Source organism: Phocoena sinus, chromosome 20 (genome assembly GCF_008692025.1).
Source record: "Phocoena sinus isolate mPhoSin1 chromosome 20, mPhoSin1.pri, whole genome shotgun sequence".
NCBI classification, from domain to species: domain Eukaryota; kingdom Metazoa; phylum Chordata; class Mammalia; order Artiodactyla; family Phocoenidae; genus Phocoena; species Phocoena sinus.
The window spans coordinates 40,053,465-40,078,620 of NC_045782.1; the positions used below are offsets into that span (position 1 = coordinate 40,053,465).

The following is a 25,156-nucleotide window of genomic DNA, read 5'->3' on the forward strand; positions in this document are numbered from 1 at the left end:
CTTTATCCAGAGCAAAGCGTCTGTGGTTCCCCGGCCCAGAGGCCCAGTTCTCTGAAAAACCCCCCCGGACCGCCCTTGGTCAGGAACGCTCACACCGCGCAGTCGCAGTTTCAATTAATCTGTAATTCCCGCGCTTTCCTTTTGCCACGGAAACCGGCCGCTGGGCCTAGCGAGAGCCTCTCAGAACGCGAGAACGAAACACGTTACGGAAAGGCGGAACAGAAAGAGCTGAGCCTCTCGGGGTTCCTGATTGGTCACCCATTCTTTCCCTGCGTTACGTAATTAAAAAGAGACGGGAGAGAACGAATTCTGCTCGAGTTTCTAACAGGCCTGACCTTACCTCTACACTTCCAGTTGCGGCTTATTATGTCACAGTGATTGCTGTACTAAGGTCGGAATCGCTACCTGAGGCCCAAATATGAGCGCAAGACAGTGCCTAAAAGAGTCGAAGGAAGAGGCCCCATTCCCTCACCCTTTCCGTCGCAATGGAAGTCTCCAGTTTTGGTAAATAAAAGGGTTGTGGGGGGAAAACTACGATTTCCAGCATGCATTGCGGATCGAAAGGCCTTGGCCACAGTGTCCTTTGGAAACTGTAGTCTTATGGAGAGGAACTTCCGACACTGGAAGCGGGCACGAGTCTCGCGACAGCCCAGTTGACAAATTGAAGAGCTCCGCCCGCTTATGCACGTCAACAGATATGGATTGGAGTGTTATGTTTTAGTATCTTGAGAGCGGATAATACGCTAAAGAACCTACAAATCCTAGGAAGACTACAATTCCCATCCATCCCCGCGAGTCTCCGGCAAGTCGTCCTCTAAGGTCGGTGACCTAACTAAGGTCCGGCGCAGCTTTTACCTGGGAAGGGGAAATCAGCCCACGGCTGCGCACTCGTAGTTCCGCCCCTTTGCCTCAGTGTTTGTTGTTGTTGTGAGGTTCTGGCTGCTCCTGCCCCGCCTCCGCCAACTCACCTTCGACCAATCAGTAGGGTGGTAGTTTTGAGGGACAAGTGGTAAGAACCAATCATCTTGTCGGAAACTCAGAGACGCAGGGGACTAGGCCCTGTCTCTCTCCGCCATGTTAGATTCACCCCGCAGGGATAGCCCGAGAGCTGGCTGCGGACGGTTCTTGCACTGGCCTCGGGCAGGCGCCCCCCGGGGGCGGGAAGCTGGTAAGGAAGCAGTTGCGGTTACCTAGGGGTGGTGTCACGTCGCACTGAGAGGGCTTGGGGAAGTTCAAGGGAGGAAACCGGCAAAGAAGAGGGGCGACTTTTTCCGTGTCTGGGGCCAGCCGATCTTTTCAGTGACCGGATGGGAGAGCCGTTCGTGTTCCGAGGGGCCAAGGGGGCGGATACCACCGGAGGGATGGCGGGTCCGTGGCTTAGAACGCCTGGCTTCTGCTGAAGGACGCCGAGACTCCCCAGCACAAAGAGGGCCTAGGCAAAGAAAACGAGAGAGTCTTCAGGGGTTGGTGATACTGTCTTGGGGCCATGGAGTGCCAGGAAAAGTTAAGTGGAAGACTAGGATGAAGTTTTCAAGAAAAAAAAAAAATGACACTACCCACACAGCCTCCTACTTCCCCTCATCCCACTTTTGGGGAACCTCATAAGCAAGTCTCCTTGGTCAGGGACCTCTGGTATTGGAAAAGCACCGTTTTTCCTTTTTATCGAACACGCAGCTTTCAGATCACATATTTTAACTCCAGGATAGCTTGTACAGGCCTCCGGTGGAGACAGTAATGAAAGCTCACGTTCCCAGGTCAGATTCATTAAAGGGATTTTTGATATCCTGGAAAAATCGACATAGAGGAAAAGCTGATCTATGCCAAGCAAAGATGAGCCAGTGGCATGAACTTAATATAATGCCAGTTAATGAAAGCTGAAGGCCGAGGCCCCAGCTCCCTGACTTTACTAACTACAGGGACAGAGGGTACTAACGATAGCTTTGGTATTTCCACAAGTTCAAGACTAATGCTCTTGCTAAAAGAATTTTCACATATAAGGCAAACAGAAATAGGCAGCTCTTTATGAAGACCTGGATATGGTCCAGCTAAACTAGAATCTCCCACTTCCTGTTTTCTCCTTGCCAGCCAACCAGTTGGATGAACTCCAAAGTATCTAAACTAATTTCCAACTGCGTAATTTGAGAAAAGGCAAAGAAGATTAGTTTCCTTTTGGACTTTAAAAAGTGTGGAAGTGTGTTTCTCAGAAGTTGAAAAGTGAGAATGTGTTTTAGAATATCCACTTTTGGCTGAGTGAATCAGTCACCTAATCTCCCTGATTTTTTGCCCAAGATTCTGGGGAGTTGCCAGGAGTTCTGTCCAAATTTTTAAGGACCCCAAGAATTGCATTCCATATGAATGAAATACTAGATGTCAGCAGGATTGGTGCTAGAAACTATTTTGGTGGTGAACTTGGCTCTAGGTAGAGAAAAAGAATGGAAAATGTTGGAGGATGATTGTCTTTGGATTAAAAAAAAAAAATCCCTGATCCTCAGAGAGTTCAAGATCGTTTTTAATGACAGTTGTATTGTTTCACAGGGCAGTTCCTTACACTGTGGAAAACAGGACTATTTCAGGCCCTGATTTATTATGATAATAACTTTTATGTTTGAGTACTGTTTTCAAAGAAATAGCATACACATTTTTACTTGATCCTTGTAATAACATTGTGAGATTAGCAAAGCAGAGGTCTTAGACCTATTTTACAGATTAAGGAACTGAAGCTCGGAGGTTAAAAGACTTGCTCACACTTATATGGCTAGTAATGTGCCAGAGCTGTGTCTGGAACCCAGCTCTTCTAAACCCCTGTGATCCCTCCTCTCATTACACTGTAAACTCCTGAGACTTAATCTTGTTCCTCTCCAATGTCCTGTGCCTGGAGCAGAACCTGGCTCTTTGTAGATGCTTAGTCAAGTTTTATTGATGAATATGTTTTTTAGAAAACATATAAGCATATAAAAAAGCTGGCCTTTTTCATTACAACTTACGTTTAGATTTAAACAAACTATTTTTTCATAAAGTCAAAAAAAAACAATCTAACAACTCATAAGTAATCAATCCTTAAAATTCTTACCTTTTAGAGGTAAATATTCAATTATTTTATGGATGAAATGAGTTTGGTTAAAACAGTTGACTACAGTCAATCCATATTGGGGGGATGGAAGGGTATAGATGAAATGAGGGTAGCTTTGAGTTGATCATTGTAGTTAGATGTTCACTACTCTCCACTTTTATGTATGTTTGAAATTCTCCATAAAAGAAAAAAGTAGCCTACAAAAAAAAACAAAACACATGAACTTCGATGAAGGTTGTTGAATGCTACCCCTGTATAGGTTCTTGGCGAGTGGTTCAGCCTCTAACTTGTTAAATGGATGTAATAGAGAACTTTGGTTGCTCAAATTAGGAAAGGGCTACTTTTCCAAGAAAAGTATAGACCATCACTTTCAGGCTTTAGGAATGTAAATTCCCCAAGAGTAGAGACCTACGCTTACTCATCTTGGTAACCTACTAGTAAATATGTAACAGTAGGTATCTGTTTAATTAAGCAATCATTATAAAGTTCATAAAATCCTAAAGGATTTTACAAATGTTAGATGATTTCTGTGAATGTGGCCAAAATTTACATTCTCTCTGCAAACATGGCAGTGAGATTTGTTTTAAGCCACCCACTAGACTGTAAATAGCAGAAGAGCAGGCACATTATCTTCACACCCACTGCTGTGTCCTCCTAGCCTAGCCTGTATTAGGTCCTCACAAGTATTTGTTGAATGAATGTTTATGCAGTTTATAGAACTCTTTCTAATGTGTTTTCTCTCTCTCACCCATCCTCTCTTCTCTAGCCCCACAGCATGGAACCACAGGTTACTCTAAATGTGACTTTTAAAAATGAAACTCAAAGCTTTCTAGTTTCTGATCCAGAAAATACAACTTGGGCTGATGTGGAAGCTATGGTGAGTGTTATTTTGTTTTGTTTCTCCATCCTTTAAGCATAAATATTTTTTCCAGAGGTAGCTATTTTTAGCTGTGTCATATTTACCATTTCTGGGCCTTTTGGAAAATTATTTTTGACAGGGGCTTGGGATTCATATAGGAGATGTGCCCTGGTAGAGGAAACAAATTCTTTCTGAGGCGTTTAGAAAGGAAAGGTAAATTTATTTTTTTAAGTGAGATAGGACTTAGAAATCCTGTTTATTTTAGAAACAGCCTGAGGAATGAATTGGAGTGGACTCCACCCTAACGAGGCCTGAGGTGAATGTTCTCTTGCTTGAGAGCAGATAGGTTACTGTGGTTTTTGAACCACCAAGGATATAATTTGTGTTTTGCAAGAACTGATCGATTGCTTTTATTGCTAGGTCAGAGGATGAATATCTCAAAGTTGAGCAGGAAAAACTCGCACGGGTGTTCAGATAGCAGCTCATCAGTCACTTTCGTTGTTGTTAGTGCTTTTCCTCTTCTTGGTTTGCCCTTTGTACTCTTCTGTTTTTGTTTGATTTGCAGTAGTGAATGTTTTACTTCCTGTGTAACTATGTTTGTCTATTGAAACTCTTTGGTAAAAACCTAGTTTTACCTGGTTGGTAAAAACTTACTTTTCTCTGGTTATGTGTTATGGTAACCAAAAAGGAAAAGAAATGGTGGAGAGACCTCAAAAGATGATCTGATCTCATCCTCTGTCTTCCAGGAAAAATGTTTCCTTTATACTACCCTGGACAGATGGTTATCCAGAAAGTTGGATCTTGTTTGTCAAATGATCTGAAAATCAAACACAGCTATCTTTTTTTTCCTAGTAGTTAAATGAACTGACAGCTTGCCTTTTTTCTTTATTGTAAATTTTAAATTATAAAAGTGTAATACATGCCCATTATAAGAAGTGAAACAATCCAAACATATATAAAGAAAATGTTAATATCCCTCCACTCCCCATACCCTCCACCCGCTATTCTAGCCTCTTTGGGGGTAACCAGTGTTAACAGCCCTGTGTGTACTTCCCACATTTTCCATGTTCATACAGTTATCATACCATACTATGAACATTATTCTACAACTTGCTTTTTAAAAACAAAACAAACAAACAAAAAAAAAAACAGGAGAAAAACAAGTAGTGGTTTACTAACATGCATACCTCCTGTATACATGAGTGATACCCAGGAAAACTGAGTAACTCCACAGCTTGCTTTTTTTAACCCAGCCTGTATTATAGACACAGTTCTCAATGAATAGACAAGGATCCAAGCTGCTGGTGGTGTTATACAACAATTTAACCATCCCTTATTGAAAGATTGTTTCTAGGGTTTTTTGTGGGTTTTTTTCAATTGAGATATAGTTGACATATAACATTATATTAGTTTCAGGTATACAATGTAATGATTCTATGTTTGTGTGTATTGCAAAATGATCACCGCAGTAAGTCTAGTTAATATTCATTACCACACACAGTTACATTTTTTTTTTCTTGGGATGACATCTTTTAAGATCGATTCTCTTAGCAACTTTCAAATATACAATATAGTACATATTATTAACTGTAGTCACTGTGCTGTACATTACATCCCCAGGACTTTATTTTATAACTGGAAGTGTGTACCTTTGACCACCTTTACCCATTTTATCCACCTCCCATTCCCTGCCTCTGGCAACCACCAATGTGTTCTCTGTATCTATGAGTTGATGAGTTGTTTATTTGTATTTAATATTCCACATATAAGTGAGATTATATGGTAGTTTTCTGTCTGATTTATTTCAGTTAGCATAATGCCTCAATTTCCAAAAGGTTGGGGTTTTTTTTTTCCTTTTACCACTAAAAAATAAACTACAGGAGATCCCTCTTTGTATATATAACGTATACGCTGTTCTATAGGATAAAGTTTCCCAAAGTGAAATTAATGGGTCACCAAGCATGTGACTTTAAATTTTCATAGATATTACTGCATGCTTTGCAGAACAGTCGTAGGACCCCACAGAAGCACATGACAGTGCCCTGGATCTTTATCCGCATTGGATGTCTTTGTTTTTGTTTTTGGACGCAATGCGTGGCTTGCGGGATCTTAGTTCCCCAACCAGGGATTGAACCTGGGCCCTTGGCAGTGAAAGCCCAGAGTCCTAACCACTGGACTGCCAGGGAATTCCTCAACATTGCATGTTACAGCTTTAAAAATTGTGTTGCCATTCTGTTGAGATGACATCTCATTGCTTTAATTTAGGTTGTTCTGACTACCATTAAGGTTAAACATCTTTTCATGTATTTGTTAGGCATATCTGATTTCTTCTGTGAAATTTCTGTAGATTTTGGCCCACTTTTACCAGTTAAGATCTTATGATTAGCAGTTGCTTTTTGTGTATTGCGGATATTAACCCTTTGTCTCTCGTGATTTGCAAATAATTTTCCCAGTCTATTGCTTGTCTTTTGACTTTGTTTTTTTTAACCATGTAAAATGTTTAATTTTTATGTAGTGAAATATGTCAGTCCTTTATTTTATGACTTCTAGGGTTCTATTACAACCTGCCTTTTTGATAACTTGATCATATAGTGTGTACATTTCATTTGCAGGTAAAAGTTTCATTTGATTTGAACACTATTCAAATAAAATACCTGGATGAGGAAAATGAAGAGGTAAAGTATATTATGGTACCCATGACCAGGTATCCAGAATAGGGATCTTATTTCTCAAGAGGGATGTGGAGCTCAAAAAGTTCAGAATAGTGTTTTTCTCATTTGTGTAGGAGTTTAAACATATTTGATAATTGCATGTTCTAAGCTGATTTGTGCCATCTGAGATGGAGTTGAGAAATAGGGAAGCGACATTGAAGAAGAAAATCTGAGAGATAACTTTTAAAACTATATAGTGACAAACAAACAACAAAAAAAACTATATAGTGATCTTATGTTCAACTATATCACAAGCTGCTATTTAGTTTCTAGTAATAAAAATAATAATGACAAACCCTTATTGGGTGGTTACAATGTGTCAGACTAACAACAGTACTATTGTCATCATCTCTGTTTTACGCATGAGAAAACTGAGGCACCGAGAGTTTAAGTGACTTGCGCAAAGGCACAAAAGCTTGGAAATAGCAGAGTAGGGTACTACTCATACCCTCTGATATACATACCTTATACCCTCTGGCTCCAGAGCCCAGGCTCCTAGCCACTATATTATGCTGCTTCTTAACTACCTGAAACAAAAGAGGATATAATAGTTAAGCAGTAAAATTACTTAATTATTCACATTTAGTTCAGATACTGGAAAAGCTGAACGCCTGACCTGAGGTTTTGTATCTATCCTGTGAGGCTGGATATGCTGAATTGCTCAGTTGATGAGAGGTTTATAATTCACTGTTGCTTTTTTTCCTTTTACAGGTATCCATCAACAGTCAAGGTGAGTCCCTAAGAGAACCTATTCAGCTTTATTTAAAAGCCTTAATCTGATCATAGGCATTGGCATTTCCATTTCCATTCAAATCTTGTTGCAGTATTTATTTTAGAGTAGAATTTGGTATGCAATAAATGCACTCACTTACCCATAGGCATTAGTTACATAGGAGATCTTTATTTTATAACAGTTTTTTGTGTATAGGTTGGTGCCTTGATTGGACCCAAAGGACAGCTTTAATGAGAGGTTCTCTTATATTTAAGATGCTAATGTTTTGAAAAACATGTTTCCCAGTTCAACATATTTAACTTGTTTTCCTGGTATTGCTTTTGTCCTTGACTTGGTATATATATTAAAGTCAAGTTATAAATAAGATGGTTGGTTTTTGAGAGCATGGGGTGCATTTTCCCACAGGAGCAATGTTATATTTGAAGATTAGGTTCCCAGGCTAGCCCCCAGAAGCTTATTTTAACCAGCTGAAATGATAGTATTAGCACCATCCTTTAACTTCCTTGAGTCCTGAGCTTCACTAAGCCTAGAGTGAGGGAGCTGGATTGAGTTTTTGTAACTGGAAGACTCTAGTAGCAGAGAGAGGGATTTAAGGGGGAGAACTGATTTGCAGGTAGCTTCTATTTATGATGGGATAAGAAGGGAATTTGTCAGCAAAAAGGTAGTAGCTGTTCATATATAAGGACTGTAAGCTAAGAATTCTTAAAAGTAAGAATTGTCCGTGCTTAATAGAATCTTTTGGGCTGGTAAAAAAATCACAGTATGTATATTTTTGTCCTTCTAGGAGAATATGAAGAAGCACTTAAGGTAATGATCATTTCATCTTATTTTCAAATAATTTTTTAAATGTTTATGGACTAAAACTTGAGCCTGAATTCCATTAGCCATGCGGAGAAACTAATGACTATAAACACAGCAAAACCCATTTTTAGGGAGACTGTGATGAGTTCAGCATACCATGCAGCAAAAGGTACCTCCTAATATAAAGATTCTTTCCAGTATCATTGCATCTCATTGCTGGTCTTGATGCCACTGTACTGGCATTTCAAAATTGAAAGAACTCTCTGAAATGATGCTTTCTGGTTCACATTTTTTATCTCTTTCCTTCACCTTGTTCCCTGTCAAATGTTACACTATAATGTGGAAGAATTTAAGGTATAAACCATCCATTTACAACCTCTTGTATGTCAGTGATGAATTAGAGTATTCCTCAAGGTCACTTATTTAAGGTGTGCTAAGCTGACCTTTCACTGACTATCCTTTTTGAACTTCTAATCCAGGCTGAGCCATTTTCCATAATCACTTTTTGTCTAGGGAGGGAAAGGCAAGATTTTTTTTTAAATCAGGAGCTGGATTTACCCTTCCTGGTTTTTGATCAGAATTGCTATTCTGAGTGCCACTTGTTTCAAAAGTTTAGCCAATGTCTTCTTGGTTTTTACACAGAAATCCTCATTTACCAGCCAGTCTCTTGGTTTTAGGCATTCAGGCCCTTTCCTGGTTTCTCTTAGTTGAAATACCCATCTCTGTTAGTAATTTTTCATGCTTCGTAATTTCCCTCTGCAGGACTTGGGATGTTTGTGTATATATAAATATATAATATATATAAATATATATAATACTGACTTAAAAATCAGATTCTGCAAAGTACATTTTTTTTTAATCTGTGCCAAAAATGTGTTTTCAGAGAAGATCTTATTTTCATACTCAGACTTTGTATTGTCACTCATTTGTATAAGTGCGCTTCGTTACAGCACGGGCCCTTGCCCCCACCATTTGGAAGTGTCACACACACACACAAAAAGCCTGTACAAAAGACTGGCTTCCCTTCTTCCTGTGACCTTGACCTCTCTCACAACTTCCTAACACTTATTAATTTATGAAACTTTTCCTCAGCACAGTTTTGTTTTGCATGTCCATTGGATTACAAACTTTATTAAAAAATATAGAACAACAACAAAAAGAAATTTCCCTCTGCCCCAGTTTTCACGTGATCTTCCTAGTTCCTCTTTGCTTTTTTTTTTTTTTAATTTATCTATTTTATTTACTTATTTTTGGCTGCGTTGGGTCTTCGTTGCTGCACATGGTGTTTCTCCAGTTGCCATGAGCGGGGGCTACTGTTTGTTGTGGTGCATGGGCTTCTCATTGCAGTGGCTTCTGAATTCTGAATTCCATTAGCCGTGTTGCGGAGCACGGGCTCTAGGCGCTCGGGCTTCTGTAGTTGTGACTCACGGGCTCTAGAGCACAGGCTCAGTAGTTGTGGCGCACGGGCTTAGTTGCTCCTCGGCATGTGGGATCTTCCTGGATCAGGGCTCGAACCCATGTTCCCTGCATTGGCAGGCGGATTCTTAACCACGTGCCACCAGGGAAGCCCTTCCTCTTTGCTTTTAAGCTGTTCTAACATGATGTCTCCCAACACCCCTTTACTCTTCTCCAATCTTCTGGCTTTTCTTTTTCCGTATTCAGAAGCTATAGTAGTTTCATTAAAAAAGTCATTTAAAAACTTCAGAATTCTTCTACCTTTCTCACAGCCACTATTAGTTTACCTATTCTGTCAGAAATCTTGGATCTCAGCAGTCTAGAGTTTATATAAACCTGTCTTGCCCTAGGAAGCAAGACTTTTTCTACATACATTTTTTTCTGTAGTAACATATAATACTTAAAATTCCATGTTTATATTTTGACACAGTTCGTTGTAGTTGTTTCTTGAGCAATATTTTCCACAGACTCTACCAAATATTTTAGAAAAAGCTTCTTGGTTTGTGGTCTAGAATAGGAGTTGGCAAACTATAGCTGGGAAGCTGGCCATATATGTATGTGTGTATATATATATATTTAAAATTTTTTGTAAACATTGTATTTCATCTGAATTTAATATGATACAAAAGTATTATGTGCTTGAACCTGTCACTCAAATAGAAGGTTCTTTCAGTTCTCCAGGCCAACCTTCCTTTAGAGGCAAATGAGAAACAAATCACCTCACACCTGTCAGAATGGCTATCATCAGAAAGACCACAAATAACAAATGTTGGCGAGGATGTGGAGAAAAAGGAACACTTTTACACTGTTGGTGGGAATGTAAATCAGGGTGGCCACTGTGGAAAACAGTATGGAGGTTCCTCAAGAAACTAAAAATAGAGCTACCATACGACCCAGCAACTCCACTCCAGAGTATATATCCAAAGAAAGCAAAAACATTAATTTGAGAAGATATTTGTACCCCAGTGTTCATAGCAGCATTATTTACAATAACCAAGATATGGAAGCAACCTAAGTGTCCATCAACAGATGAATGGGTAAAGAAGATGTGTGTGTGTGCACACGCACACGCACGCACACACACACACACACACACACACACACACACACACACTGGAATACTACTCAGCCATAAAAAAGAATGAACTTTTTCCATTTGCAACAACATGGATGTAACTTAGAGAAATAGGTCAGGGAGAGAGAGACAAGTATTGTATGTTATCACTTATATGTGGAATCTAAAAAGTAAAACAGGGACATCCCTGGTGGTCCAGTGGCTAAGACTGCACTCCCAGTGCAGGGGGCCCAGGTTTGATCCCTGGTTAGGGAACAGATCCCACACAGTGCAACTAAGACCTGGCTCAGCCAAATGAATAAACAAATATTTTTAATAAATAAAACTAGTGAATATAACAAAAAGAAACAGACTCATAGATACAGAAAAGAAACTAGTGATTACCAGTGGGGAGGGACAAGAAGGGTAGGGGATTTAGAGGTGCAAACTATTATATATAAAATAAATAAGCTATAAGGATATATTTTACAGCATGGGGAATTTAGCCAATATTTTATAATTAAGAAAGGGAGAGAAATCACATTATGTAGAGTATATATAGGTAATTTGCTTTTACAAAAACAGAATATTTGGACATTTTATATTCAGTATAGCTTAGCAATCCAGTTTCTGTTGACAAATTTAGTTAACTGTTAGGAGGTATAGTACATATTCAAGAGAACTTAATAGCCCGCAGATATTTTAACCCTTAAGGATGACATGTCTGATTTAATTTTGTTTTTGTTTTTAAAGAAGATACTGGTGGGAATTCCCTGGTGGTCTAGTGGTTAGGACTCCGAGCTTTCACTGCTGAGGTCATGGGTTCTGTATCTGGTTGGGGAACTAAGATCTCGCAAGTCACGTGGTGTGGCCAAAAAACAAAAAGGAGATAATACTGGCCTTTTTTAGTAGAGGCTTTGAGCTGCTTCTCTCTCTTTTTTCCTCCTAATTCTTGTTCTTTAACAGCATGCTTAGCTTGTACCTGTTCACATTCTTCCTGTGCTGTTTGATTTGATGTTTTCTTTTTCTTTTTCTTTGGAGCAGCAATAGAATTTACTCTTATGCTACGTTGTTCTTCTGGCCGAGGCTGCTCAAAGCTACCATGTTCTTCAGACAAAGTCTGGTCAATACTATGTTGCTCTTCTGGCAAAGGTTGATCTACGTATTCTTCTTACAAAGGCTGGTCAACTTGTTCTTCTGATAAGGACTGGTCAACTTTTCTAGGTGGCTTCCTGAGTCTTTCCTCTACATCTAAGTAGAGGTGCTTCAGATGATCAGGATATAAATCTGTGAATTGTGATTCCTGTGAGGTTTGAGCCTTCATTTCCTGTTGTAGCAATTTCTTACAATTTTTCTGACTTTTTAGTTTTCTTCAAAATGTGAAGCCTTCCCTCACGAACTTTCCCCACGAAGGCCTACAGATGGTTGATGGTTAGGTTGCCACGTGCTCTGTTTCACATTCTTATTTCTGAATCCTGCCAACAGCTCCTTCGTTACGTGTCCCAAAAATCCCTGTCTGCCACCTTGCTGCCAGCATCACCCTGGCCACATTTTTTTTTTTTTTTTTTTTTTTTTTTGCGGTACGCGGGCCTCTCACTGTTGTGGCCTCTCCCGTTGCAGAGCACAGGCTCTGGACGCACAGGCTCAGCGGCCATGGCTCACGGTCCCAGCCGCTCCGTGGCATGTGGGATCCTCCTGGACCAGGGCACAGACCCGCGTCCACTGCGCCACCAGGGAAGCCCCACCCTGGCCACATTTTTATAAATAAAGTTTTATTAGAACACAGTCATGCCCATTCATCATGTATTGTCTGTGGCTACTTTTGTGCCACAATGGCAGAGTTGAGTAGTTGTGACAGAAACTGAATGGCCTGCAAGCCTAAAATATTTATTATGTGGCCCTTTAAGAAAGTTTCCTGGGTACTTTCTTGGTGGTCTGGTGGTTAAGACTTCACCTTCCAATGCAGTGGGTGTGGGTTTGATCCCTGGTCAGGGAGCTAAGATCCCACATGCCTCACAGCCAAAACACCAAAACATTAAAAAAGTAGAAGCAATATTGTAACAAATTCAATAAAGACTTTAAAAAAAAAGAAACACTAAAAGTTTGCTGAACAACAAGGATGTACTGTATAGCACAGGGAACTATATTCAGTGTCTTGTAATAACCTATAATGGAGAAGAATCTGGAAAATAATATATATATGTATATATATAAATAACTGAATCACTTTGCTGTGTGCCTGAATCATTGAAAATCAACTATATACTTCAATTAAAAAAAGAGAAAAGGAAGTTTGCTGATCCCTGGCCTAAGATAATAGCTTTCAGACTTTTTGGACGTGGAATGCTGTTTTTAAGTGGAATCTTAAGAAGTCTAATGTGTGAAAATAGATAAAGGAAGAACAAATCTTGTCACTGGGTAACAAGTGGGAGGAGCTAGAACCCCACGGACTTGACCCCCTAATCTCTTCTTGGACGCTGGAGTACCTTCATGGAATCTCAAATGCTCCTTGAAGTAGAGTTTTCAAAATAGGATATTTAAGAAGATGCTCTTCAAAAAGAGGTGACCACTTAAGCATGCTTTCCAAAATACTATTCTTAGTGGGAAGGTAGACGCTTAACTTTGGACATAGCTTTAAGTTTCCTGGGTCTAGAATTGACTTTTGAAAAGTTGAAATTAGAATCTGTAAGTGGAGTCCTACGTAAAAACCAGTTAATAGATGGTAACTAGACAAACTGTGGTGATTATTTCACAATGTATATTTGACATTTTCAAATGTCAAATCATTATGTTGTAACCTGAAACTAATATATGTCAATTACACTTAAATTTAAAAAGTTAAACAGAAAAATTTAAACTTTTTAAATTTAAAAAGTTAAAGTAGTAACCCAATTAATGAAAACATCTCACTTAATGAAGAGCTACACTAAAACCCTTTTGTTTTTAACAAAACCATTCCTAGTTAACATTCTTGGCCAAGAAACAGCAGACTGTTAACATATTTGTTATTTGATTTAATAAAAGAAGCATGAATCTGATATTTTCCAGCATATTTTACCACACCTCTTCTGTTTAGGTGTCTTTGAAATTTTATTTAGGAAAGGAGAATCACACAATATTGTTTTTAATTTCATAACGTATGCTCTCAGATGGCAGTTAAGCAGGGAAACCAACTGCAGATGCAGGTCCATGAAGGCTATCGTGTGGTCTACGAAGCCCCACCCCCAGTTGGAGCAGAAAAACGACCAGTTCCAAGGACAGGGAAGAAGCCACTTGCACATTATTCTTCACTGGTGAGAGTCTTGGGATCAGACATGAAGACCCCAGAGGAGCCTGCAGCACAGGTACAAAGGGAATGGACCTGTCTCTATGATTTTTCTAACCTATGTTTCATTGTCTCTAGTCTAAGATTTGAGCTGTTCATCAAAGATTTGGGAGTTGTTGTGACTGTCTCCGTCTGACTTTTTGAAACTAGTAACAGTGGTTACTTCTGGAGAGGAGCATGAGTAGTTTGACATAAAGACTTCGGTTTTTCCTATACTCTTTCATGCTCATTTTTTTGGACCATATATTTATATTATTTGGCAACAGAAACCTCAAAGTAATACATTTCAGGAGATTTACTTTAAACAGAAAAAGAAAAAAACTATCTCCGATTGTGTTTACTTGCAGCAGTTTCCACCTGCTCCACGTGACACAGACCAGCCTCAAGACAAGCCCCCAGACTGGTTCACAAGCTACCTAGAGACAGTGAGTGTTCTTTCTGGCTTGGGTTTTAGTGGCAGTGTTGGAACAGGTGGAATGTGGAAGAAACAGAAAGCTAAATCCAGATGGCTGCTGCCTCTGGTACAGGTGAATGAAGAGTAGTAGCTAATAATATCCAAACTAGAGTAGTTCCAGTCAAGAAAGTTCCTAGCTTTTGCAATAATGTACTAGAAAAAGGGGGGAATTTAATTCTAAGGATGTAAGGGAAAGGGACAAATTTCTGTGCTTGAGAAGGAAGAGTTAGAAATTTACTCATCAATGGATTTTTTGGTATTTTATTTGAACCAGTTTAGCTATGGAAGGAATAGACCTTTTTTGCTTTGTTTCTGTCCCTTCATTTAGTAGCTATTATCTGTTTATTATGCTCTTATGTTATACCAGAGGTGGTGAGGTTTCAGGTCTATTTGATATTTTCATGCCTTTTTCCAGTCTTGGAACTGAGGGGTTTTTTCCCCCGTCTTCTCTGTATTCTAGTTCAAAGAGCAAGTGGTTAAAGAAACGGTTGAGAAGCTTGAACAGAAATTACGTGAGAAGCTTATCCTCCAGAATCCATCCTTGGGTTCCTGTCCTTCAGAAGTCTCAATGCCTATTTCAGAGGAAACACAGTTTTTGCCAGAAAACCAGTTCAACTGGCATATTGCTTGCAGCAGCTGCCAAAGGAGTATCGTTGGTGTGCGCTACCAGTGCAGGTAAAGCAGTAACTTGGCAATGAATAGCTCTTAGTAGAACTTAGAGCAGGTGGGCCTTCTAGCATTCTGGGAGGTACAGGGTGTGCTCACCTCTGAGCATCATCCATAGCAGCTCTGGACTGGAAACAAGCTACTCTTCAGCCACAAGAGAAAATAACTATTTGAAGGGTATTCAGATTGTGGTGTTCATATATACTTTTGAATTAAAAGAGCCAAAATTAAGTTCCCCAAAACAAAATTGGATCCCCAAGGATTATCTCCGTATTCCAAATGCTTTCATATCTCGTTTTCTCCCATAGATTGTCCTTTGAAATAGATACAGGTGAAGTGTTACTATCCTCATTTTATTCATGAGGATTGAGACATGGCATGGATGGGTGATGTGCTCAGGTTCCCACCTAGCTGGTCATAGAGCAAATAAGGAAGTCTGGGTCCCTATCGCCCAACCTCAGGTACTTCCCACTGTTCCTTTCTTTTCCTCACAGCCTCTGCCCATCCTACAATATCTGTGAAGATTGTGAATCGGGGCCATATGCCCATGACTCCAATCATGTCCTGCTGAAGTTGCGGAGACCTTTTGTGGGTTCCTCTGAACCCTTCTCTCACTCGAGGTTCTCTACTCCTCGTCTTCCTGCCGCTCTGGAACAGGCCAGGTAAAACCGTATGTGCACGGGATGCTTGTTCTCTGTTTGGTTTCTTGGTTTTGGTGACAGGGTGTGAGTCACAAAACTACAAATAGTCTCCTGGGAATTCCTTGGCAGTCCAGTGGTTAGAACTCCACGCTTCCACAGCAAGGGGCACGGGTTCGATCCCTGGTCGAGCAACTAAGGCCCCACATGCCGCATGGCGCAGCCAAAAGCAAAACAATAAAAGCAAATAGTCTCCTTAGTTCCCACTCCTTTCCAGTTGATGTGCAATGACGGGGATAATTATCCTCCAAAGCTAATGAGATGGAAATGAGAACTACAGAAAGAAATTAAGAAACTAACCTAGAAGCTGATGCTGATGGAGACCACAAGTGGCTCAAAATAGCTTCAAGAATTTTAAAATATTTATTTATTTAGGCTGTACCGGGTCTTGGTTGTGGCACTCAGGATCTTCATTGTGGCGTGGGGGACTTTTTTTTTTTTTTTTGCAGCATGCATGCACAACCAGGGATTGATCCCGAGCCCCTGCATAGGGAGCGCAGAGTCTTACCCACTGGACCACCAGGGAAGTTCCTGAATAGCTTCAAGATTTGTTTGTGAGATTTGTTTTTTAAGACTGTGTTTTTTATCTCACAGGCTCCAGAAACAGGTTGACAAGAACTTTCTTAAAGCAGAAAAGCAAAGGTTGCGAGCTGAGAAGAAACAGCGTAAAGCAGAGGTCAAGGAACTTAAAAAGCAGCTTAAACTCCACAGGAAGATTCATCTGTGGAATTCGATCCATGGGCTCCAGAGCCCCAAGTCTCCTTTGGGCCGACCCGAGAGCCTGCTGCAGTCTAACACCCCAATGTAAGCCCAGGGCCAGGGCAGGAGCCAGGACTTTAGGTCTAGCCCTCTAAAACTGGAACCTAAGCCAACTTCTGTCTTATTTATTGGTAACCCATAACACCCAAACCCTTAAAACTTCCCATTTTCCGATCCTAGTGTTCTTAAAGGATGGTTTGGTAGTTATCTTTGACACTTGCTTTGTTGCCTTCTTCAGAAAAACAGAAACCAGTAAGGTTCAGAAACTGGCTGGTGTGACCTCTCTTCACTGGAGGCAGTCTGGATTTGAAGCAAAAGAAGCAAATATTTTAAGAGCCCAACTCTTTAGTTAATTTATGGACCCTTTTAGTTATCCTCACCATAGTTTTTTAGCTTAGGAGTCAGGTCCCCTTGGGTTTCTTTTTGGTTTTTGAGGTTGTTTTTTGGGGTTGTTTTTGGCATGCGGGATCTTAGTTCCCCAACCAGGGATTGAACCCGCGCCCCCTGCAGTGCAAGCACGGAGTCCTAACCACTGGACTGCCAGGGGATTCCCATTGTTAGTATTATTTTTAAGGCAAATGCATTGGTACATCCTCCAGGGTCACTGTCTGTGTCTCAAACCACAGTATTGGGTATTCAGAAGACATCACACCAGCAGCAAGTGACTAAATATTAGAATTTCTGTTCAGGCTCCCTTTGCAGCCCTGTGCCTCAGTTATGCCAACCCTCAGTGCAGCATTTGTGGATGAGAATTTGCCTGATGGGACTCACCTCCAGCCAGGAACCAAGTTTATCAAACACTGGAGGATGAAAAATACAGGAAATGTAAAGTGGAGTACAGACACAAAGGTATTTTTCCCCACAAAACGTGAAGATGAAGTGATTTGAGGTGGCAGTGTGTTTAACTGACAGGCTTTCTTTCTCTTGTCACTATTCTTTTCAGCTCAAGTTCATGTGGGGAAATCTGACTTTGGCTTCTACAGAAAAGAAGGATGTTTTGGTTCCCTGCCTAAAGGCCGGCCACGTGGGAGTTGTGTCTGTGGAGTTCATTGCCCCAACCCTGGAGGGAACATACACTTCCCACTGGCGTCTTTCTCACAAAGGCCAGCAGTTTGGGCCTCGGGTCTGGTGCAGTATCATAGTGGATCCTTTCCCCTACACAGAGAGCTCTGATAACATTGAAAAGAGCGTGATCAGCTCAAGCACAGGTGATGATCTCACCTGCCAGCAAGAGGTGAGCACTGGAAGGGTGACTAAAACCAAAAGAGCCCACTCACAGCTGGTGGTTCTTCAGAAGTCTGGAGAAGCCAGCTTCTCCCCTCCTTAGAACACATCATGTGCTTATATTGGGCCTAGTCCTCAGGGGCTCTGTTTGCATGTCCTTCGCATCTTGGTGCAGGCGTCCCTCAGAGCTTTCGTGTCTCTGTAGTGATGTGTGGCCAGCCTCTGTGCTGCACGAGGGAAAGCAGAGCTGCCTGGCCTGTGGGCCTGCTGAGCTGATGCCTTTGCTGCTTAAGTCATCTCTCCTGTATATCCCTTGTGTATGTTTCCTAAATACTAATGAAGTCTTACCCTGGTTGTTACTTGGTGCACAGTTTTTTCAGGCAGCTTCCCTGTTTACTACTTAAATTTAGTTACCCAGTGTTAATGTCCTGGTTTTGACTCTTGTTTTTATGGTTAATCTAAGCTATTGTCATTAGGGGAAGCTAGGTGAAGGGGGTAATTAGTAAACTCTCTATACTGTTCTTGTAACTTTTCTATAAGTCTAAAATTACAACAAAACAAAAAGTTTTAATACATGCAGTGCTTTTGTTTTTAGGGAGGCAGCCGTCAGCTTGCCTTTTGAGTTCTGTTGAGGGCCTAAAATGTGTCCCAATGGTTTATCTCCATAGGAAGCTCTTCTTCCGGCTAAAGAAGAAATTCCACCTGGTGAAACAACTGAGCAGGCAGAAGGGACAGGAACCTGCATCCCACAGAAGGCCAAAAATGCTGCCAGCGAGAGGGAGCTCTACATCCCATCTGTGGACCTTCTGACTGCCCAGGTGGAAGACTGAGCCCTTTGAGGGGCGAGGGACAGAAAGCCCTGGGGAAAGACTTCTGAACTTGTTGAAGAAAAGGCGGTAGAGCCATAGGTGGTGCTCAGGAAGTTAGAGATGTGCCCACTCTGATCTAGTCAGATGCACTGAATGGCAAAATCATCACCAGTGGGAACAGGCTTCTAAACTAAATGTTTCGTCTTTGAATTGGGAACTTACCTTGTGCTTCCCACAACTTCCCTCTAGTTGCCTCTTCTTTTCTGCCTAACTGGTTCGCCTTCACCCCCACTGCATTTGCTCTCTTTCCTGCCATTTGGTTATTTGAATGCCTACTTCCCATTGAACTCTTCTTGTTTTCACTTGACTGATGTGAGGCATGAATTTGAACAGAGTTGAATCTGGGATGATTCAGAACTCAGTGGCCTGCAGGACCCATCAAGACAAAACATGGCTCTAGCGTGTGCTGCGAGTAGTCTAACCTTGTGCCTTTTTTTTTCAGGACCTGCTGTCCTTTGAGCTGTTGGATATAAATATTGTCCAAGAGTTGGAGAGAGTGCCCCACAACACCCCTGTGGGTAAGAATGTCACTCGGTCCACCTTGCTTATTTTATTAACAGGCCCCAAAATACTGCAGCCCTGACTCTGGTGGTTAGTATTTTATTCTGAGGAAATAGTTGGCAAGGATTTCTCCCACAATGTGATATTAAAACTGCACCCATTGGTTCATTTTCCTTCCTCTCCCTGTTGTCAGAGGCAACAATACCAGTTTGTGCAAAGTTTCCCCACCATAAAGGGACCCTCTTCTCCATTTTTCTCTGGATATTTGTGTCCCTTTGTTCTTTTGCATTCGTGGCTCTGTGTCTTGGCCATGGTCTCCCAAAGCCAAACAACCGTTTATGATCCTTCCTGCATTGATGGATCTGTCTGAGATACTTGTGTGCCTAATGGTCTGGAGAAATTCTTTAGAACGCCTTGAAGTGTACCTGGGTTTATTTTAGCCATGCAGGAGGCAAGAAGCCTATGAGCTGCTGCTTCTGGACACTGACTGTTGATGATGTGAAGCTTTTTCGTGGCTGATGGTTCTCCTGTCTTCATTCTCCAGATATGACTCCCTGCATGTCTCCTCTGCCACATGACAGTCCTTTAATAGAGAAGCCAGGCTTGGGGCAGATACAGGAAGAGAGTGAAGGGGCGGGATTTAAAGAACTTCCTGGTAAGGGGTTAAATATTTGTAAAGTATTTGCATCCTCCCCTTCCATACCACACCCTGTTGTTACACATACCCCCTACTAATCTTACCTTGCTGTGTGAGTGGCTTTCCTGTAGGATCTCATTTTTTGAAGTCTCCTCACCTTCACATGGCACCAATAGCAGCTATTCCGTGGCATCGCATCAGCATGGGTAGATGACTAGAGAAAGATCTTCAACACTTTAAACACTAATTGCAGACAAAGTTCATGTCTTTTTCAGATTCCACAGTGTCAGTAAAGAAGAGGGCTGAGAACATTTCTTCAGTGGAGGAAGCAGAAGATGACCTGAGTGGGACCCAGTTTGTGTGTGAGACTGTAATCCGATCCCTTACCTTGGACGCTGCCCCGGATCACAAACCACCTTGCAGACAGAAGTCCACGCACAGTGAGTGTCCCCGAATTCCCCACCCCCCAAAACTGAGGTGGCGCCTGACTTGTGATTGCCAGACCTGAGCAGATAGAAGTGCTCTTCTTTACTGAGAGTGGTGGAGAGAGCGGGATCTTTGTTAGAATTCGGATCATGGTGGTTTCTTTGGGCTCTGCATATGCTACCTGACCATTTTATTTATAGCATCAGGAGCAGAGCAGCTACCATAGCTCATTTCTGTCCTTCTTCAGGGGCAGAGTTTCAGCTGCACGCCACAGAGGAGCAGCAGCCGGTTCTGCTGCCTGGATTCTGCAGCAAGGAGTCTTCTCGTAAGTTGACAGAGCCCCTCAGCAGAGACCCCCGCCGGCAGCTGAGTTGTCTCCTTCTCCCAAGGGCAGCAGTCAGGAAATAGTGGGCAGAAACAGGAGCACCAGACTAAGTTTCTCAAGGTTAAATTCTGCTGTAATAAATTTCTTCGTGGCAGAAATTTTTAGATGTCAGATAGGTAGAACCACTGTCATGTATTTCAAGTACTATCCAAAAACTCAAATTCTACTCCATCAAAATAATGTGAAAAAATGTCTTGTGTTTATTATAGTGAAATTTGACCCATACCTTTAAGCATGATTTATCTCACTTTTTAATTTGTGTATCTATATTTAAACTGTATATATTTTTAAATATATGTATTTCCTCACACACACTTGTGTACAAATGCATAACAAAAAAGTCTGGAAGGACTTACGCCAAAATGTTCACAGTAGTTATCTCTGTTAAGGTTATAGGTACTTTTTTATTTCCTTTTTTTTTGTCATCCATGTTTGCCAATTTTCTATCACGACTACTCATTACTTTGCAAAGAAGAGAAGGAAAGTAGTCATACGGTCCTGAAGTATTTACCACCAAACATTTTCTCTTCTTATAGCACTGTTAGCTAGTATATCAGTTTTGATTTGAACCCGTCTCAGTATGTTAACCATCACGTGAAGAGGAAAAGAGATGAGGCCTCCTTGTTTTAAGATTCATAGTGTTCTCAGAAGCCTCGATGTTTCTGCCAATGTTGTTTTTGTGAACTTTGGTTCTATGTAGCTTTGCGTAGGTTTAGAATATGGCCGTGACTATGGTTTCAGCAGCCCTTCCCTCTGGTTTGTCCCTGTCCTCTGGGTTTCATAATTATAGCTCATGACCTACAAGGCTTGGTGGGGTAAGGGTAGCACAGGGGCTGCTTTTAGCTTGTACCTTAAAATTGGTTACTTTCATCCTTTAGTGAAATTTGCCCCACCCGAAGAGGGACCACTTGGAGACGAGAGGGAAGAGATTGTCCGTATTGTCGAAGAAGAAGCTGTCATGGAGGAGGAGGAGGAGGAGGAGCTCAGAGATGAAGTTCAGAGTCAGTCCTCTGCTTCTTCGGAGGATTACATCATCATCCTGCCTGAGTGCTTTGACACCAGCCGCCCCCTGGGGGACTCCATGTACAGCTCTGCCCTCTCACAGCCAGGCCTGGAGCGAGGGGCTGAAGGCGAGCCTGGGGTTGAGGCTGGGCAGGAACCGGTCGAGGCTGGGGAGAGACCCCCTGGAGGGGAGAACCAGCCACAGGGGCACAGCATCAATGATATCCTTATGACCTCACAGACTCTGGACACAGTGCCCCTGACCCCAGAGGTGGTAGGGCCTCCGCCACGGCTGCCCAGGTACCATCCACACCCCGCTCTGCTGGGCTGTTCTCCAGAGGTGGAATAAAGAGAGAGGACTCAACCTGATCTCAAAACCTGTTTCTTTGTCAGCAAGGGAAGAGTCTATTTCCCATAGTAAAGTCTGATGAATAAAAGTTGTACTTCCCAGTATTTGTGTATTCTGGATTTAAAGAAATACTTGTTTCAGTTAACCTTAATTATCTGAGTATAATCTATCTACTTATGTTTTGATCATTGAGAGCCAGTTTTTAAACACAAACATCCCTGGACCTTCCTCCCTGTTCTGTTGACTCATGGGCAAAGGCAGCAAAAACTCTTTCTCATACTAATCCAAACAAAGTAGAATAAGAAGTTTAATCCGTTACGGAAACAAACATACTACAAAACCCAGATAGAAGTTACTGTTTTTCTCTACTGGTTCTGTCTGTGTCACTGCTCTCTCACAGTACGGAAAACGGTGGAGCCTTGACTATAATTTAAAGCCTTCTCCCTGGGAGCTAGATATTTTCTTTTATCAGCACCACTTGATACAGGGGGAAGTGACCAGACTGAAGCCAGTCTTTCTAGCTTGACTGGCTGAAGAGGAAAACCAGAAGAAGAACGAGCCCTTCTCACCTGATCCCTAAATTCAGACATGTGATCGGGATCAGAAATGTGAAGCCTCTGTAGAGAACTTGGCACTGCTGTGCTCTGTTTACTGTTTCTCCACTGTTACTGTAGGCGCCTTTTCAACTTACTTTCAATATTGTGTCTTTCTGAAAGGAGTCCTCCGTATGCACAGCATCATGGTTCCCCAGGAGCGGATTTACCAGTTACCGTACCAGAAGTTTTTTCAGTCCCTGATCAGAGCAGAGGAGGTAATGACCAGCCTGAGCTTTCTCTTTTTCTGTGCTCCTTTCTGATGGAACCAGGTGTAAATAGGCACTCTATCTTTGTGATTCTTGGCAGTTTTTAGAAACTTGCCCTTTGACTTTTTCTGTGCTTCTGCCTCATACTCTTTTGTTCTGTCTTCTAGCTTAATCTTAATATTTATTAAACGAGATCCCGTAGAGGTTGGCATTGTGCTGTAGTGGAAAGAACACAGGCTTTGGGGCCAGACTAGTCTAGGCTCCAGCCTCAGCTCCACCTTTCTTCACCGTGTGACCTTGCAATGGTTCAGCAGGGTCCTAAGACCTGAAGGTCTGTTTCCTTATCTACAGAATAAAGAGACTAGCACTTTGAAGTTGTGAGTAGACCCTCAAAGTCGCTTTCCTCTCGTCCTCAAAAAACAAAACCTGAAAGTACTTCAGAACTAATAAACTATTGTGATAGGATTATAGAATTAATTTTTCTGATTCACTAAACAGTCACCTTGCATTGCATTCTGGACGGTTTTCTTTAACCTTTACTTAAACCACCTGCAAAATTTCTCAAATATTTAAAAAGAAGGAAAAAGAGACTTTAATCGTTGTGATCAGATTGCCACCTGCCTCAACAATAGCCTTGCTGTGATTAGGAAACGCCAGGGGTTTATGGATGCTGCATCTAACCAACAGCTCTTTTGCTTTTAGAGCTCAGAGGCTCATCAGGACTTGTAAACAGCAGACAGAAGAGCTCTGACCACTCCAGGTAACGGGGGCTTCCTCGTGCAGCCCCTCCTTCAGAAGCAGAGGGATATCCTAGTATTGCCTCCGCTTCAACGAGCCTCTCAGAGCACGTGCCACCTGCCGAGAGCGGAGGAGAGTCGTCATTCCCTCTTGTTCTTACTTCCTCCTAAAGCTTGTGAGCAGCACTGAGCAGAGGGCTCATGTTGACGTTTAATAAGCGTGTTCACATTCCAGACGGGGAGGAAGTTCCCTCAGATTCACCTCCTGCTTAGTACCAGAGAAGAAGGCAGGAAGGCCCAGCCCGCTGCGCATCCTTGTAACTTTTTCGTAGACACACCTGCCTCTCTGCTCCCAGTCGTCTCAGAGCGGTGTCACGGTGGGCTCCTCCCTACGTAGAGCGTTCAGAAAATCACATTTCCTCTGGGAGGTGTTTCCTCTGGGATGATAACTGAGCACGCAGACTGCCAGTTCCTCGGTGCGCCGCCGAGCACGTTAATTTCCAGCCGGGGCTGAAAGCTGGCACGCTAACCAGAGTGAGGTGCTTTCTGCAGTGCCCTGCCCATGTCTTGCAGCAAGCAGTAAGAGCCGGGCCCTACCTCAAGCCCAGATCTGTAGCTATAAAACTGAGAGGAAAATAGTCCCACTCCCCTTTTACGTCTGACTTTTTTCTCGGGGAACTCTCATTTTCTTCCCAGGATTAGAGCCCAGGTTATCCGTAGGAAGATAACGCTTCACGTTTCTTTAGGGAGACAATTTGGCTTTCCCCCGCAGGCACCACCACGGGAGCAGCATTGCTGGAGGGCTGGTGAAGGGGGCTTTGTCCGTTGCCGCCTCTGCATACAAGGCCTTGTTTGCTGGACCACCGGTCACTGCACAGGTCAGTGTACGTTTTATTTTCCTGAGCCGAATCCAAGTCACCAGTGAAAACAGTGGCGTCTGCCCGGGTTGGAGAGAGTAGCGTGGCATCGCAGCGAGCGTGAGCTTTAAGTTTGGTCTTCAACACGCAGCTCTGCCACTTTCCAGCCGTATGACTTTGGCTAAGTCACTTGAGGGAGGAAAGAAAAAAGAGCGAACGTTGGTTGCGGACCTACTGTGCGGGGGTCGCTCTCCCAGGTGCCAGCGCTACGAGGTGAATCGGACACCAGTTCCCGCCCAGAGACGGTGGGAAATGAGCAAACGGACATTTATCTGTGAAACTTTTGAAAATTGCAAAGCACTGTAGAATTTAAAGAGTCTTCCCATTCGATTAAGAAAAAAAAAAAAAAACAAACAACGTTTATTGTGCAGTGTGAGATACGGTGCCAGTGTTCTCAGACCAGTGGGACACCTCAGCCTGGTGTCGGCCCCACGGCGGGGCCAGGGAAGGCGTCCTGGCAGATGACGCCCGAGCTCAGTCCTGACGGACAGAATGAGTGTGTGCCAGGAGAGGGGGTTAGAGAGGGCACTGTAGACAGAGTAGCCAGGACAGAGACTTGGAGATGTGAACCTGGAAGGTGAATCTGCGCCAGGAAGAGGAGAGACCCATGATGTAGGTGGGATGCCGTGTTAAGCGATTTTGCCTTTTATTTTTAAGACCCGTGGGAGGGACTTCCCTGGTGGTCCCGTGGTTAAGACTTGCGCTGGCCATGCTTTCTTCCG

General features: G+C 42.3%; 2 protein-coding genes and 1 pseudogene across 25 annotated transcripts in view; 1 reads left to right on the top strand and 2 right to left on the bottom strand.

Annotated features, from left to right (window-relative positions):
• BRCA1 (BRCA1 DNA repair associated) overlaps positions 1 to 458 on the bottom strand; it is a 62,509-nt gene extending 62,051 nt beyond the window's left edge. For 4 of the 17 annotated variants that reach the window (XM_032615412.1, XM_032615413.1, XM_032615419.1 and 1 more), the window contains exon 1: positions 1 to 289. The gene's annotated coding sequence lies outside the window, so the exon portion shown is untranslated. Of the gene's footprint in view, positions 293 to 340 lie in introns of those variants that run through there. The other 13 variants (XM_032615415.1, XM_032615417.1, XM_032615416.1 and 10 more) reach the window with 7 other exon arrangements.
• NBR1 (NBR1 autophagy cargo receptor) overlaps positions 285 to 25,156 on the top strand; it is a 27,064-nt gene continuing 2,192 nt past the window's right edge. Inside the window, exons 1-21 of one of the 8 annotated variants that reach the window (XM_032615431.1) lie at positions 421 to 819; positions 3,837 to 3,947; positions 6,542 to 6,604; positions 7,352 to 7,370; positions 8,158 to 8,180; positions 13,833 to 14,027; positions 14,356 to 14,433; positions 14,923 to 15,137; positions 15,623 to 15,790; positions 16,421 to 16,630; positions 17,275 to 17,434; positions 17,529 to 17,819; positions 18,478 to 18,627; positions 19,121 to 19,196; positions 19,724 to 19,834; positions 20,092 to 20,256; positions 20,490 to 20,567; positions 21,506 to 21,929; positions 22,695 to 22,789; positions 23,483 to 23,540; positions 24,290 to 24,395. In XM_032615431.1, the coding sequence (XP_032471322.1) occupies positions 3,846 to 3,947; positions 6,542 to 6,604; positions 7,352 to 7,370; positions 8,158 to 8,180; positions 13,833 to 14,027; positions 14,356 to 14,433; positions 14,923 to 15,137; positions 15,623 to 15,790; positions 16,421 to 16,630; positions 17,275 to 17,434; positions 17,529 to 17,819; positions 18,478 to 18,627; positions 19,121 to 19,196; positions 19,724 to 19,834; positions 20,092 to 20,256; positions 20,490 to 20,567; positions 21,506 to 21,929; positions 22,695 to 22,789; positions 23,483 to 23,540; positions 24,290 to 24,395 (2,787 nt within the window). In that variant the 5' untranslated portion in view covers positions 421 to 819; positions 3,837 to 3,845. Of the gene's footprint in view, positions 820 to 1,047; positions 1,169 to 3,836; positions 3,948 to 6,541; positions 6,620 to 7,351; positions 7,371 to 8,157; positions 8,181 to 13,832; positions 14,028 to 14,355; positions 14,434 to 14,922; positions 15,138 to 15,622; positions 15,791 to 16,420; positions 16,631 to 17,274; positions 17,435 to 17,528; positions 17,820 to 18,477; positions 18,628 to 19,120; positions 19,197 to 19,723; positions 19,835 to 20,091; positions 20,257 to 20,489; positions 20,568 to 21,505; positions 22,083 to 22,694; positions 22,790 to 23,482; positions 23,541 to 24,289; positions 24,396 to 25,156 lie in introns of those variants that run through there. The other 7 variants (XM_032615432.1, XM_032615430.1, XM_032615435.1 and 4 more) reach the window with 7 other exon arrangements.
• Positions 11,131 to 13,175, bottom strand: LOC116745396 (annotated as a pseudogene).